Source organism: Podarcis cretensis (genome assembly GCF_951804945.1).
Source record: "Podarcis cretensis genome assembly, chromosome: 5".
Taxonomy (NCBI): domain Eukaryota; kingdom Metazoa; phylum Chordata; class Lepidosauria; order Squamata; family Lacertidae; genus Podarcis; species Podarcis cretensis.
This window is the reverse complement of record NC_137174.1, coordinates 97,783,142-97,796,557: the sequence shown is the minus strand read 5'-3', so window position 1 is coordinate 97,796,557 and position 13,416 is coordinate 97,783,142. Positions and strand designations below refer to the sequence as shown.

Below are 13,416 nucleotides of genomic sequence, written 5' to 3'. Positions count from 1 at the left end.
CTGCCTCCCGCAGTTTGGTCAAACTCATGCTGGTAGCTTCGAGAACACTATCCAACCATCTCGTCCTCTGTCGTCCTCTGTCGTCCTCTTCTCCTTGTGCCCTCCATCTTTCCCAACATCAGGGTCTTTTCCAGAGAGTCTTCTCTTCTTATGAGGTGGCCAAAGTGTTGGAGCCTCAACTTCAGGATCTGTCCTTCCAGTGGGCACTCAGGGCTAATTTCCTTCAGAATGGATATGTTGGATCTTCTTGCAGTCCATGGGACTCTCAAGAGTCTCCTCCAGCACCAGAATTCAAAAGCATCAATTCTTCGGCGATCAGCCTTCTTGATGGTCCAGCTCTCACTAAGCTCTCACTTTATGGTTCAGCTCTCCTAAAGATAAGGGGATGCTAAGGTCAGCTCTTTTGGTCTTGCCTTAGGAAGATTCCTTGTTGCTCTGGCCTTCAAGATTAGTTTGTGCTTCTTTTTGCCAGAATCTGGAACACAGGTTACAGACAGACACATATTTAAGAGGGCACTAAAATTCTACCTGAGACAAACAGAAATGTGCTTGACAACACCAAAGATAATTGGATGGTTTTTAACCATAACTGCTTTTAAACTTTTTTTAAAAAAGAAATTGCAATTGTTTTTAGATTGTTTTAATCTGTTTTAGAATGTTTTTGCTTTTATTTTTTAATTGTGTATCTGTCTAGATCTGGTTTAAGGATAAATAACACAACGGGGGTCTTGGAGCTGCCCATCAGCAGGCAGTGTTTCTCAAATTTGGGTCTCCATCGGTTGTTGGACTGCAACTCCCATCATCCCTAGCTAGCAGGACCCATGGTCAGGGATGATGGGAGTTGCAGTCCAAAAACAGCTGGGTGTCAAATTTGGAAAACACTGAACCTGGACAGCAGACAGAACAGGTACACAAGCCACCTGCTCACAGATTTTTAGCCAAAATATCATTCCGCTTCTCCCCCTTGTGCACCCCCTAAATCTGCTCTGGGTATCCCCCGACTCTGCATAGTAGATTTGGAGCTGATTTTGGGGGGGAGGGGGAGGGGGAAGGTGTGAAAATCTTACAGCAACACTAGTCCCTGTGCCAGGTAAAATATAGAATGCAATAACACCCAAAGACTGTAACATAAAGGTTGCATAGCTTTTGTGAATCTTTCTTGCATACAAAGTGTGTATGATATAAAAATGAAAGCCTACCATCCAAAGGTAAAGTTTCAAAATATAAAAAAGAGGTAGCTGTGTTACTGCTTTAAAAAGAAAACTTGCTTCTGTGCGCAAAATATAATGTAACTGAGGTCTTATAAAGGAGGATGGAAATCAGCTGCCAATCCGTGTACCACCTACAGATGTGAATCTCAAAAATGGCCATTAGACTTGAGTGGAACAATTACTTATGAGTAGAGCTACTATTTTAAAAAGAAATCATTTATTAAATGATTGTAGAAATACACTTAAATCCATTTTGTCATTTAAACCACCAGAGGACCTGGAATTAACTTGTGTATCCAAAATACTTCTCATTGGGAAAGTAGCAAGTCCAAAGATAATCTTTTTTATGGACTAGGATGAATTCTTTCTAGAGCAAAAAATAATAATAACCAGAAGTCCTGTGATGCCATTCCAGAAAATGCATGGTTAATGGGGTTTCTAGTACGAATGTTGGGCTTGTGTTCAGTTAACTTCAGCTTAAGAGGCCTAATGATCTGACCAACATATAATTTTGAACATGGTCACATAATACAACATGAATTGCAATTAGAAAAAAACTTTCAAAACATATTTTTTTTATATGAACAAGATAAAAACTATTTCGTTTCCAGACTTTGTGGACATCGTGTACAGTGACCACACTTACCGTGACTGATTGGATCATTTCCAAGAGATTTCATGTGCATAATGTCTGAACTGGCTAATTTATCTGCCAAACTGATAGTTCTGCAGAATCCCACAAAAGGAACTCCTTTGGCACCCTAGCAAACCTTGAGCAATATGCCAGTGTTTCTATACAATATGTTTGATATTATGGGATACATGGTTGAAGTCCAAGGACCAAAATAGCCCACTTCTTTTAGTTTGGATTGAGTGATTGTGTGCTGACCCTATCTGCTCTTAACCTGGACTCTAAAACCATCTGTTTCGGGAAACTCCTGCTGTGTAAAGTGTGAGAAAATTGATCGGCGTGAGATTTCTAAACTTGATCAAATGTGAAGTCTTTTGTTAAATGTGAAAAGTGTCCATACAGTCAGTTATTCTTAAGAAGCCTGATGTAAATAATGAACTTCTGTTTGTGGGTTTAGTATCCCTTGCCACACAAAGGATGTTGTTGTGGCAGCAACACATCCAAAAACAAAATATTTACTGTATTTTTCGCTCTATAACACGCACCCAACCATAACACGCACATAGTTTTTAGAGGAGGAAAACAAGAAAAAAAAAATACTCTAAACGAAACATTGGATGTATGATTTTTGTGCTTCATGCTGTGGCCACAGACATGTGATCTGACAGTGAGTTTGGAGTAGCCCAATGCAAAAATCCTGAGGATCCATGTGGATCCATGCTTTGTAACCACATTTTTGCACCACTGCAGCCCCAGGCAACAGTGGGTGCGTGATTTTTTTGGTGCAAGATGTAGCCATGGACATGCTATGTGATCTGATGGTGAATTTGGGGTGACCCAGTGCAAAAATCCTGAGGATCCATGTGGATCTGTGCTTTGTAACCACATTTTAAGTGGAGAGGGAAGGAAAAGCACCAAGGGACAGGGAGCACACGGATGTGTGGAGAAGGATGCTGCTAATAATGCAGAAGAGGGGTTTAAGGGGAGAAGAAGCACGCGTGGGGTGGGTGGAGAAGGATGCTGCTAATAATGAAGAAGAGGTATAAGGGGAGAAGGCTCCTCTCCTCTCCCACTTTGCTCCTTTAAAGCAATCAGGCTCTGCTTTTCTCTCTCCTACCCGCTCATCGCCGGCTTAGCGAGCTGAAAAACTTTGCTGCTATTTAGCGAGCTGAGTGGGGAGGAGAGAGGGACAGAGAGCCTGCTTGCTTTAAAGCAACCAACTGGACAGGCGCCGCTTAGACTCATGTAAGTGGCTCCTCTCCTCTCTGGCTTTGCTCCTTTAAAGAAGCAGGCTCTCTGTCCCTCTCTCCTCCCCACTCAGCGGCTCTTCTCCCGCTTTGCTGTTTCAAAGCGAGCCACGGAGGAGGGAAGGAAGGGGGACCATAGATCCTCTGCTCACGACTGCAGCAGATCCCCCCCCCACCACCCGTAGGCATTCCCTCCATAACACGCACAGACATTTCCCCTTACTTTCTAGGAGGAAAAAAGTGAGTGTTATGGTGCAAAAAATACGGTATTTGGTCCATTTGGCGAGTGAATTTGACATTATCATTAACAGAATTGATCCAACCAAAAAACTCACCAGCCTCAGATAACTTGGAGAATAAAATGAAAATATTGTCTATGTGGCATTAATAATAATAATAATAATTATAATAATAATAATTTGTACTCCGCCCATCTGGCTGGGTTTCCCCAGCCACTCTGGGTGGCTTCCAATCCATAACATCTGATATGTTTCTTTGGGGGACTATGCACAGAGTTTAAAATACTATCATTCTCAAGCTCAGCCATTTAGAGATTGAAAATACTTGGCACTACCAAATTAGCCATAGCGACCCCTTTTATTTGAAAAGAAAACTGAGTACTATTCAGTTAAATAGTTCTTTTCTACAGTAATGTCCATCAAATCCAGTTGTTTTTTTAAAGAGTAGATTCATCAGCTGAGGAACAAGAAATCAAAATGTATTCAATTATGGACCTTGCCTAGGGTACGGAAGTATATATGGCATCCAATGTAGTAAAATGTTCATGATTATCAGTACTTAATCCCTCTACCTGTTGGATGAAATATGTGGTATCTCTGATATATGAGGGCAGTTGTATAATTGTCCTTGTTTTGTGGGATCCCTGTGAGTTTTGTTTGTAGCTTCTCTGTAAAGGTAGGGCATCTGGCCACCTTGCCTCCTGGAAGTCGGAAGTAGGTTCCACCTCCAGACCAGAGAGGGGGGGCTTCCCCAGGGTGTCAAGGCTGCCCTTGGTACACATTGAGGCATGAGACTTTGCAGTAAGAAAATCCTTCTCTTCTGGCAACTTGGCTGAAAGAAAGTCCACTTTGCTCCCCTCAGTCCCTCCTCCAAGTTGGCTGGTAACCCTAATTAGAGTCAATTCTATTCCTTCCTCTACCTGCTTGTTGTTGTTTAGTCATTTAGTCGTGTCCGCCTCTTCGTGACCCCCTGGACCAGAGCACGCCAGGCACTCCTGTCTTCCACTGCCTCCCGCAGTTTGGTCAAACTCATGTTTGTAGCTTCGAGAACACTGTCCCACCATCTCGTCCTCTGTTGTCCCCTTCTCTTTGTGCCCTCCATCTTCCCCAACATCAGGGTCTTTTCCAGGGAGTCTTCTCTTCTCATGAGGTCCGTTCATGGATCACTGCCTTGTCGTGGCGAAGGGGCTTGAATAACTCAGAGAAGCTATGAGCTATGCCGTGCAGGGCCACCCAAGATGGACAGGTCATAGTAGAGAGTTTTGACCAAACGTGATCCACCTGGAGCAGGAACCGGCAAGCCTCTCCAGTATCCCTGCCAAGAAAACTCCATGGATAAAGACAACAGGCATATAAAAGTTATGACGCTGGAAGATGAGCCCCTCTACTTGCTCCCCCAGTGCAAATGTAACAGGAGTCTTAGAGTGCATGTCTGGAATGAACCATTGACATCCTGTCAATTCAGGGAAATTCACTTGCCCCTGGAAGAAGTCACATAGTGAATGTCCGGTGCCTGAGCTTTGTACCATAGAAGATCTGGTCCTCCTGCATTTAGAAGAATCTCACAGCTGCAGAATAGAATTGCCGTGAATTTGTTTTATTTTCCGTTGCTTCCTTTTCTCACCTGACCTTTCACCTTCTCTCTGCCGTTTCAGGTAACTTCGAAGTGGGCGTCCACATTGCAGATGTGAGCTACTTTGTGAAGGAGGACACGGCCCTGGATGAAATCGCGAGCAAGAGAGCAACGAGTGTCTACCTCGTGCAGAAGGTGAGATTCGCATCAGTGCCCCAGAGCGAAACACAGGCAGATAACGTTCTTCTGGATGCTGCCCACAAGTCCAAACAGATCGTGGTTTTCTGCCAAGAAACTGGGCGGAAATGAGACATTTCCTGTGCTTTATTATCGTCCTTATAAGAAAGCTGGCAGGGGGCATGGCTACTGCTCCCAAATGGGAAATTCCATGCAACTGTCACGGTTAATAGCTATTGACAAGTTTGTATCCTCCAGGCTCTTTATTTATATGGGTTATTTAGCAGTTGCATTTCAGAGGGCAGCCTTCCACAAGGTGGTGTCCAGTGAGAAATAAAAGCAGCAGAACGTGCAGGCGGACTAGGAAACATTAACCGGATTCAGCAGCGGGAGCTGAATTCACTCACCTGAGCCTGCTTAAGGCAATAGCAGCAAGTTTGGTTTTTAAGACCTTCTGGAATGCCACGCCAGGCGTTAACTGCATGGTACCCATTCAACTGGGACCCCAGACACAGATCTTAGATTACAGGCAGGTTTTACGAGTACCAGTGGTCCTTTAGGTAACTCAATCCCAAACCCTTTATGGACTGAGTGGTTACTACCAGCACTTTAAACTGGGCCCAGAACACACTGGTAGCCAGTGCAATTGGTGCAGAATTGATAGTGAAGTCCATACATTAATCATGTTCATTGTGTAAAGTAGTCTTCGTCTTTCAGGTGCCCATGTTGCTGCAATGCAACACTGTGACGCTTCTGAATAGGCATGTTTTGCTAATTAGTGATTTATTCATTTATTCTTAGTATTAATTGCAGAGCTGCGGTATTTGACTCTTTATAGAATAACATAAAACCTGCCTGGAGCTTATAGCTTGCATTCAGACTAGGGAGAGACAAAGGAGGAGGGACAATAAAATGGAATATTTCAGTTTAGAACTCTATTAGCTGCTTGTGTATTGCTGATTACTGATCATGGAAGTTATTGATCATGGTTCTTTGTTAGGGAAAGGGCACCCAAGCCGAGTGCTTATCCCAAAAGGCAGAACTGAAAATAGGAAATACTCTTTATTAAGTAGGCAATAGGTTTTTTTAAAATGGGGAAATGTGTATTTTTCTGTGCAAATCTTCTTTGTTCTGAGCGCTAAATGTCAGTATGGTGGAAATACCATGGGAAAGCAGCCCTGGAGAAAATCAGGCTTGAGGTGGGTAGTGTTGCAGCTCCAGTTGAACATTGTGGTAGTGGGGGAACCTTGCAAGGAAATCAAATAGATCTGCATAACTAATTCACTTGAACTTGCCTGTCTGGGAGAGAAGGAGTAGTTGTGCAAAAGGCTAATGGTTTGTTTTGAGAAAGTGCAAGGCTTAGTGATGAGTGTATCAGGTTCTACAAAGCAGGCAAACCTAAACAGTTTTCTCCCTTCTGGCACGTCCCTGTGTGTTGTTTTAGGTGTGAAGTAGTTTGAGTGGGGAAGGTCAGCCATAAATCCCTACAATATTTTACTGGTCCTCTTTTATAATGGAGATCAAAGATCGGAACTGGAAGCCAGTCTTCATGTCGAGTCCAAGGGCCTCAAGACGTTCACTTCTGACACCAGCAGGTTGTCGGGGTGTTGATATTTTGATAGCTTCAAGCGGAATAACAAAGAGGTGATCGAAGTTTGAATTCATGGAAGTGTTGATACAGAAAGTAAGAGGGAAAGAAAGGAAACTCTTGAGCAGAAACTCTTGGCTCATAAACAAATTGCCTGTTTCCTTTGAGTGTCTTTCAGTGCATGAGGCCACCCCATGATTAAGTCTCCGAGTCCCCTCCCTAAACCACGGGCTCAGAGCCATGGAAGCCATCAGGCTGTAAGCATGGCTCCACCTGATTCAAAGGCCACTGGTGGAGGGCCTGTTCTGGGAAGCCTGAACGAGCCCTCAAACGGAGTGGGTGTGGGCAGGCAGCCAGGTTGAGCGGTGGGAACAAGATTGTCAGTGGGACTTGGTGGAAGCGCTCCATTTTACTTTCCATGAAAAGGGGTTTTGTCCTTTGGCCGTGCTGATCTACTCCAGGCTTCCCCGCCGCGATTCCCGCTGGGGATGGACCTTCCCTGGCTGGCCTGCGTTTGAACTTGGTGGCCCCCAAACCCTCCTGGAGCTCGATTACAACACACACCGTGAGCCCTCCTATCTTAGGACCAGCCCAGAGTCTGGAAGCATAACAGCTCAAGGCAAAATCAGGAGAGAGGGATGTTTGGGGAAACTGGAGGTCAAGGCTGGTATGGTGCAGTTGGTGGGTTTGGGCAGAGGTGGGTGGAGTTCAGACACCCGCTCATCTTGCTCAGTCCAAACCCGGGTGGGCCTGTATCTTGGTGTAGCCTACCCCACAAGTATCCTGTTCTCATGGGGCTTGCAAGGGAGGTGATGACAGTTGCCAGATCCTCTTCCAGTAAGGTCAGGGCAAGTCCAGGCAAGGCAAGGCAGATCAGGACCCAGCTGGGCAGCTTCCAATGGATTCTTCTGTCTGAGCTATGAAAGGTGGTGACTTAGCAAAGGACCAGGGTCACCTGAAAGCTGATAGGGCCTTCCTTTTCAGCCTCTGAAGGCTGGGAGAACTGTCTGCAGTCCTTAAAGAGCCCAGAGCTTATTCTGCCGTTGCTGCATAGTTTGGCTTTTTGGGAATCTCAGAAATGCCACCACCCCATGTCTTCTGCTCCCGATCTGCTTCCTGCCCCGTCAGAAGGGCAAAGATATGACTTAATTGGGTTGATCCATTGTACAGTTCAAAAGCCACATTGTCCTCTTTGTGCACTGATGTCGTCTACAAACCTTCTTCCTACTCCCTCACCCACCCATCCGGTTCCAGGCGTCGTGGGAGGAAGGAGAGACGGCCTTCTCTGCGGCAGAACTCCACCTTTAGAGTTCTCTCCCCATGAAGGCTTCCCTGATGCTTACCTTGTTTTATTTTTGGGGACAAGCGAACACCTTTCTATTCTGCCCTTTAAAATATTTAATTGTTTAAATACTACTAGAATTCGCTGCTTTGTTATTGTTTTGTGATGCTGCATTTTTAAATTATTGTTGCTGTTATTATTAAAAACCACCCAGGAAATTTTGTGGCTGATGGTGTGCTGTAGAAATTATTTCAAGAAACAAGGTGGGATCCACCTCTCCTATTTCGTTTAATCTTGTGCTGCTTTTGCTTGAAATTGTGTGTGTGTGTGTGTGTGTGTGTGTGCATAAAAAGGTAAAGGTAAAAGTACCCCTGCCCGTACGGGCCAGTCTTGACAGACTCTGGGGTTGTGCGCCCATCTCACTTAAGAGGCCAGGGGCCAGCGCTGTCCGGAGACACTTCCGGGTCACGTGGCCAGCGTGACGAAGCTGCTCTGGCCAGAGCCAGAGCCAGAGCCGCACACGGAAACGCCGTTTACCTTCCCGCTGGTAAGCGGTCCCTATTTATCTACTTGCACCCGGAGGTGCTTTCGAACTGCTAGGTTGGCAGGCGCTGGGACCGAGCAGCGGGAGCGCACCCCGCCGCAGGGATTCAAACCGCCGACCTTTCGATCGGCAAGTCCTAGGTGCTGAGGCTTTAACCCACAGCGCCACCTGCGTCCCTTTGTGTGTGTGCATATATCTATATAAAATAGTATATAAACTGTTACACTTTTTACTTGTTTCTAATTATATTATATTGCTGGGACCTTACGGTGAAGGATGGGTAAGAAATCTTATAAAATAAACAAGGAAAAACATTACTCTGCCGGGTGGACCGACTGATCTGGTAGGAAGTGGGCTTCTTGTAATGTAAATCTAAAAATGCAACACCAGTGATAGGAATGACAACTGTGGGTGTGCTCTCTCTCAGTTTACACAAATTGTTGTCAGATTGCTGCCTCTGTGTGCAGCCTGTGTGCAGCCTGTGTGCTCTTACCTTAAGGAGAGGCTAGGATATTCAGTGGCACACTGCAGGTGGCCAAATAACTTCATTTATTTGCGTATTTAACAATATGCCCTGCCCTTCTTCAGTTTCAGTCACAGCTTCCAGGTTTACAATTTGTAGCCCAAACATGCAAAGAGGAAACTTGCAAAATAATAGTTGAAACAGCGGGACAACTAACATTATCTCAGCAGCATTTAATGGATCTAAGCAGAGAGATTTAAACGCCTTGGTGAAAAAGCTGTTCAGAAAGATCTTGCTTTCAGCATCAGGCAAGCCTGTGGGAGAGTTCTCCCCAAATGGGCGCTGCCACCACGAATGGTGCCCTCTCCCCAGTCCCCACCTACCTCACCTCTGAAGGTAGACGAAGGGAGGAATATTAGGCCACACTAAGCCAGACCATTGGTCCATCTAATTTGGTAGTGTCTACTCTGCCGGGCAACGGCTCTGCAGGGTTTCCTAGCCTGACCTGGAGATGTTCGGGATTAAACCTTGGGCCGTCTACATCCAAAACAGAAGTTCTACCACGCAGCTCTGGCCCTTATCGGGGGCACTTTAGATGAGCGATCAGTAGCCAAATGTCCCACCTTGGCAGCGGAGGTTCCCCTCCTCTGCTCTTCTTTTTACCAGTAAAGAGTCTTAGTAGGTGCCTCCTGGTCACGAAGAGTCGCTCTCCAGCTGCATCCTTGGCTCCAGCTGGGCTTTTTGCTAATCTCTTTCTGCTTGCTCCCTGTTGTTATCTGAGATTGCAATACCTTGCAGCTAGCGCTTCCATCTTTGATTGGCGGTGGGCTTTTCTGACACTCCTTGAAGGGCTCTGCCCCTTCTCAAGCGGATAACCTCCCATTAAACAGGCCGAGGCATGGCCGGCCTCACGTAGGACATCTGTGAGTTATGGGCCGGCTCCTATTGTCAACGTGCTCCCTTGCCGTTGGAATAACACAGCTGGCGGCCTTTTGTGTCTAGAGGAACAGCTTATCGGACCCTGCTGCCCTCCTGACCTTCCAGTTCAGCCTGCCCTGCTGATTCATATGGAAAAGCGATTTCTTTCCCGGCTGGCTGGAGACTCAACAGCCAGGCCTGCTATCCCAAACTCTGCCAGGCAATTAGAGTGGATTTATGAGCAGGGATTGGGTGCCAAGCCACAAACGTGATTAAATATTTTAAGAGCTTTCCCGTGAAGGCTTGGCATGTAGATAGAAAATGTTTGCATTGTGAAACTTACACAGGGTCCTGGGATTTTTTCATCCTCCACCCCACTTTTTTTGGCGGGACTGGGTTTTTTTCTTTTTTCTTTTGTAACCTGCATGCTTACTTCATTTAGCAATAGTGGTGACGTTATCGGCAGGTTTTTGCATCAATTGGTGTAAATGCAGCCATTGACCCAGAATGGTATGGGGAGCCCTGCTGACAGGAAATGCAGCTGTTGCCCGTGCTTACCCAGAGAACCCCTAAATGGAGAAAAATATCACATCAGAAGCAGCAGTTTAAACACTAACAATGCAATATCAACACTACAGAAAGGCAACTGTAGAAAAAACGCTGAGAACAATGGCCTTGTTCATGCGGTACCTGAAACCAAACCTTAGGTACAGCGTGAGCTTAGCAAGGGGGGAGCTTAACCACAAGTCCTAGCTCAGAGACCGTGCTAAGCCAAGGCAGCACAAAGGACTGGGGGGGGGGGGGAGCAAATTGGCTGTAGGCTCTTCTCATTTGTGTGGTCTCCCAAAGCCATTGTTTGGCTTAGTGTGTTGCGCGAAGCAGCTCAATGTTGTCACCCAGAAGGCTGATAGAGGAGGTGTGCGTTCCATCTTTCCCGAAAAGCCATCAAAGAACCGTATCTTTCCTCCCCTTTGGAGGAAGGAGATTCCACATGAGAGTAGGATGTTATTGGAAAAGCCCAATTCTTGGCTGCCACTGTGCAAATTTGCCACACAGATGGCGCAGACAGTAAGAAAAATAAAATCGGTGTACATAGCATGGCAAAGTAGTAGAAGCACAATATTATTGCTCATGGGTGGAATCCAACGTAGCACTAAGGCAATTGTTCCATCGGCACAAGGACATTATTTGCTTGTGCAACCAAGCATTCTCCTCCTCTCCTAACATTGCCCTTGGGGCTTCTTCCAACCCTCTGGAGCAGTTGGGGGTGGTGAACAGAGGGAGGAAAGTCTCTTTGTACAAGCAGAAATCTTTGCACCGGTGTCAGTGGAAAACTAAAATACTGCTTTCAGGGAAACTGAATTCATTTTCACATACAGCACTTTTGTTTCCTAGGTGATCCCCATGCTCCCCAAACTCCTCTGTGAGCAGCTGTGCAGTCTCAATCCTATGACAGACAGACTCACCTTCTCCGTCATATGGAAGCTAACTCCTCAAGGCAAGGTAAGGCCCAGCAGCTTTGCAGGACTAGGTGTATATCATTCTGGAAGGTGTCCAGAGGAGGGCAACCAAAATGGTCAAAGGCCTGGAAACGATGCCTTATGAGGAACGGCTAAGGGAGCTGGGCATGTTTAGCCTGGAGAAGAGGAGGTTAAGGGGGGATATGATAGCCATGTCCAAATATATAAAAGGATGTCACATAGAGGAGGGAGAAAGGTTGTTTTCTGCTGCTCCAGAGAAGCGGACACGGAGCAATGGCTCCAAACTACAAGAAAGAAGATTCCACCTAAACATTAGGAAGAACTTCCTGACAGTAAGAGCTGTTCGACAGTGGAATTTGCTGCCAAGGAGTGTGGTGGAGTCTCCTTCTTTGGAGGTCTTTAAGCAGAGGCTTGACAACCATATGTCAGGAGTGCTCTGATGGTGTTTCCTGCTTGGCAGGGGGTTGGACTCGATGGCCCTTGTGGTCTCTTCCAACTCTAGGATTCTATGTATGATTCTATGATTCAGCGTTGCCCCTTGGATTGTCCCATTGATTGAGCAGATAAGCTCAAAAAACACAACACCAAGTGTGCAGGTATGAGTTGGCAGCGCTGACATCACAGGGGGGGGGAGAGACTTGAATCGGAGGCTTCCTGCTAGTTAGGAAGCACAAGAGCTGTTGTGTGCAAATTGGTCCAGATAGGTTCATTTCTGGGTGGAACATAAAACTTAAGAATTTCCACGTTGGGTCGGACAAAAAGTCCATCTTGTCAAGCACCCTGATTGGTTTAATCAGCTGTCTCCAAGAAGCCCAGAAACTCACACAGCACCCCTGCAAATGGTGTTCAAAGATACATTGCAGGGTTCAAAGAAATGTCTAGGCCTTAGGGCTGCATTCTTCTCTATGCAATCTTCCAGGGGCCTCCTGCCCAGCGGTGGGCAGGGCCAAAGTCAAAAGTCAGCGTTCAAGGACACATTTAAGCCAGGAAAAAACACTTGGGGTGCCCAGTAGGGTAGAAAGGCCTGGAGTTATTTCCCACATTGCCTCTGAATGCGGAGACTTTATTCAGCCACCCTGGTTAATAGCTATAGACTGATCTCTTTCCTCCATGAATTAATGTTGTTCTCCACCCCTTCATACCACAACTGTTGCCTGCATCTCCATTGCTTCCAATCCCTGTGATTTCCACAAACCACCGCCATCTCAATGTTCTTTGAACCACAGCTCCCATCAGCCCCAAATTGAACAGTCAAAGGGTTGCTCTACATCCCAACCAGTTCACCTGGCCTGAATTCAGATCTCTGCAGCTTTCGCGTTGGGCTGGAAGCCGGTTTCATTCTCCCTCCTCCTTTTTAAATTTATTTCATCTTGCCCAGAGGCTGTGCTCCGGTTGCCCTTGGCTCTGGAGAGCTGCACTTGACGGGAAATCTCTGCCTGTGCCCATGCCCAGGCAGTAACACCTTTAAGGCAGATTTGCCTGGATTTATGGAATTAGCTCATGTACAGATCGGCAATGTTAATGCTTCCAATAGCTCTGAGATGTCTTGCATTGAGCTGTGGCGCGGGTCGAGATTAATGAGGACCTTGGCTTAATGCAGCTGTTCCTGACAGCCAGGGATTAAGAAGGGTGAGGAGAAGATGGAGGGAATGGCTTAAGAGCCGTTTAATGTGTCGCGCTAAGAGGGCACATGCCTCACTTCATGGAGAGTTCATATGGTTGCAGGCAATTAGGGCTTGTCTCCAGCAGCACAATTCTTCATTTTTCCTCCGCAGCAGCTTGCAGGAGTGGGCCTGGGATGAAAAGTGCCTTGCCGTGCTATGTGGAGCAAAAGATAGGAACTGTGTTCCTCATTAGCTAGCTAATTATTTGTCTCCCACTGGCTTGGCTTCTTCTTTTTCCTGCTGATGGCCTAACGTTTAGGGGGGGCAGCAGAAAATTTCCACTACAGTGTGAGCTGCTTTTTGCCTCTCTTTTTCCCCTGCCTGCCCACTTTCCCCTCCACTTCCTTAGTATCTCATCCTCTGTGTTTATTAGTTATTGGTGGGAGGGACCTTTAGCC

General features: G+C 46.2%; 1 protein-coding gene across 2 annotated transcripts in view; it reads left to right on the top strand.

The window, feature by feature from the left end:
- Positions 1-13,416, top strand: part of DIS3L2 (DIS3 like 3'-5' exoribonuclease 2) — a 226,622-nt gene that overhangs the window by 149,171 nt on the left and 64,035 nt on the right. For both annotated transcript variants that reach the window (XM_079977678.1, XM_079977679.1), the window contains exons 12-13: positions 4,984-5,096; positions 11,269-11,376. In XM_079977678.1, coding sequence (XP_079833804.1) covers positions 4,984-5,096; positions 11,269-11,376 — 221 coding nt within the window. The remainder of the gene's footprint in view (positions 1-4,983; positions 5,097-11,268; positions 11,377-13,416) is intronic.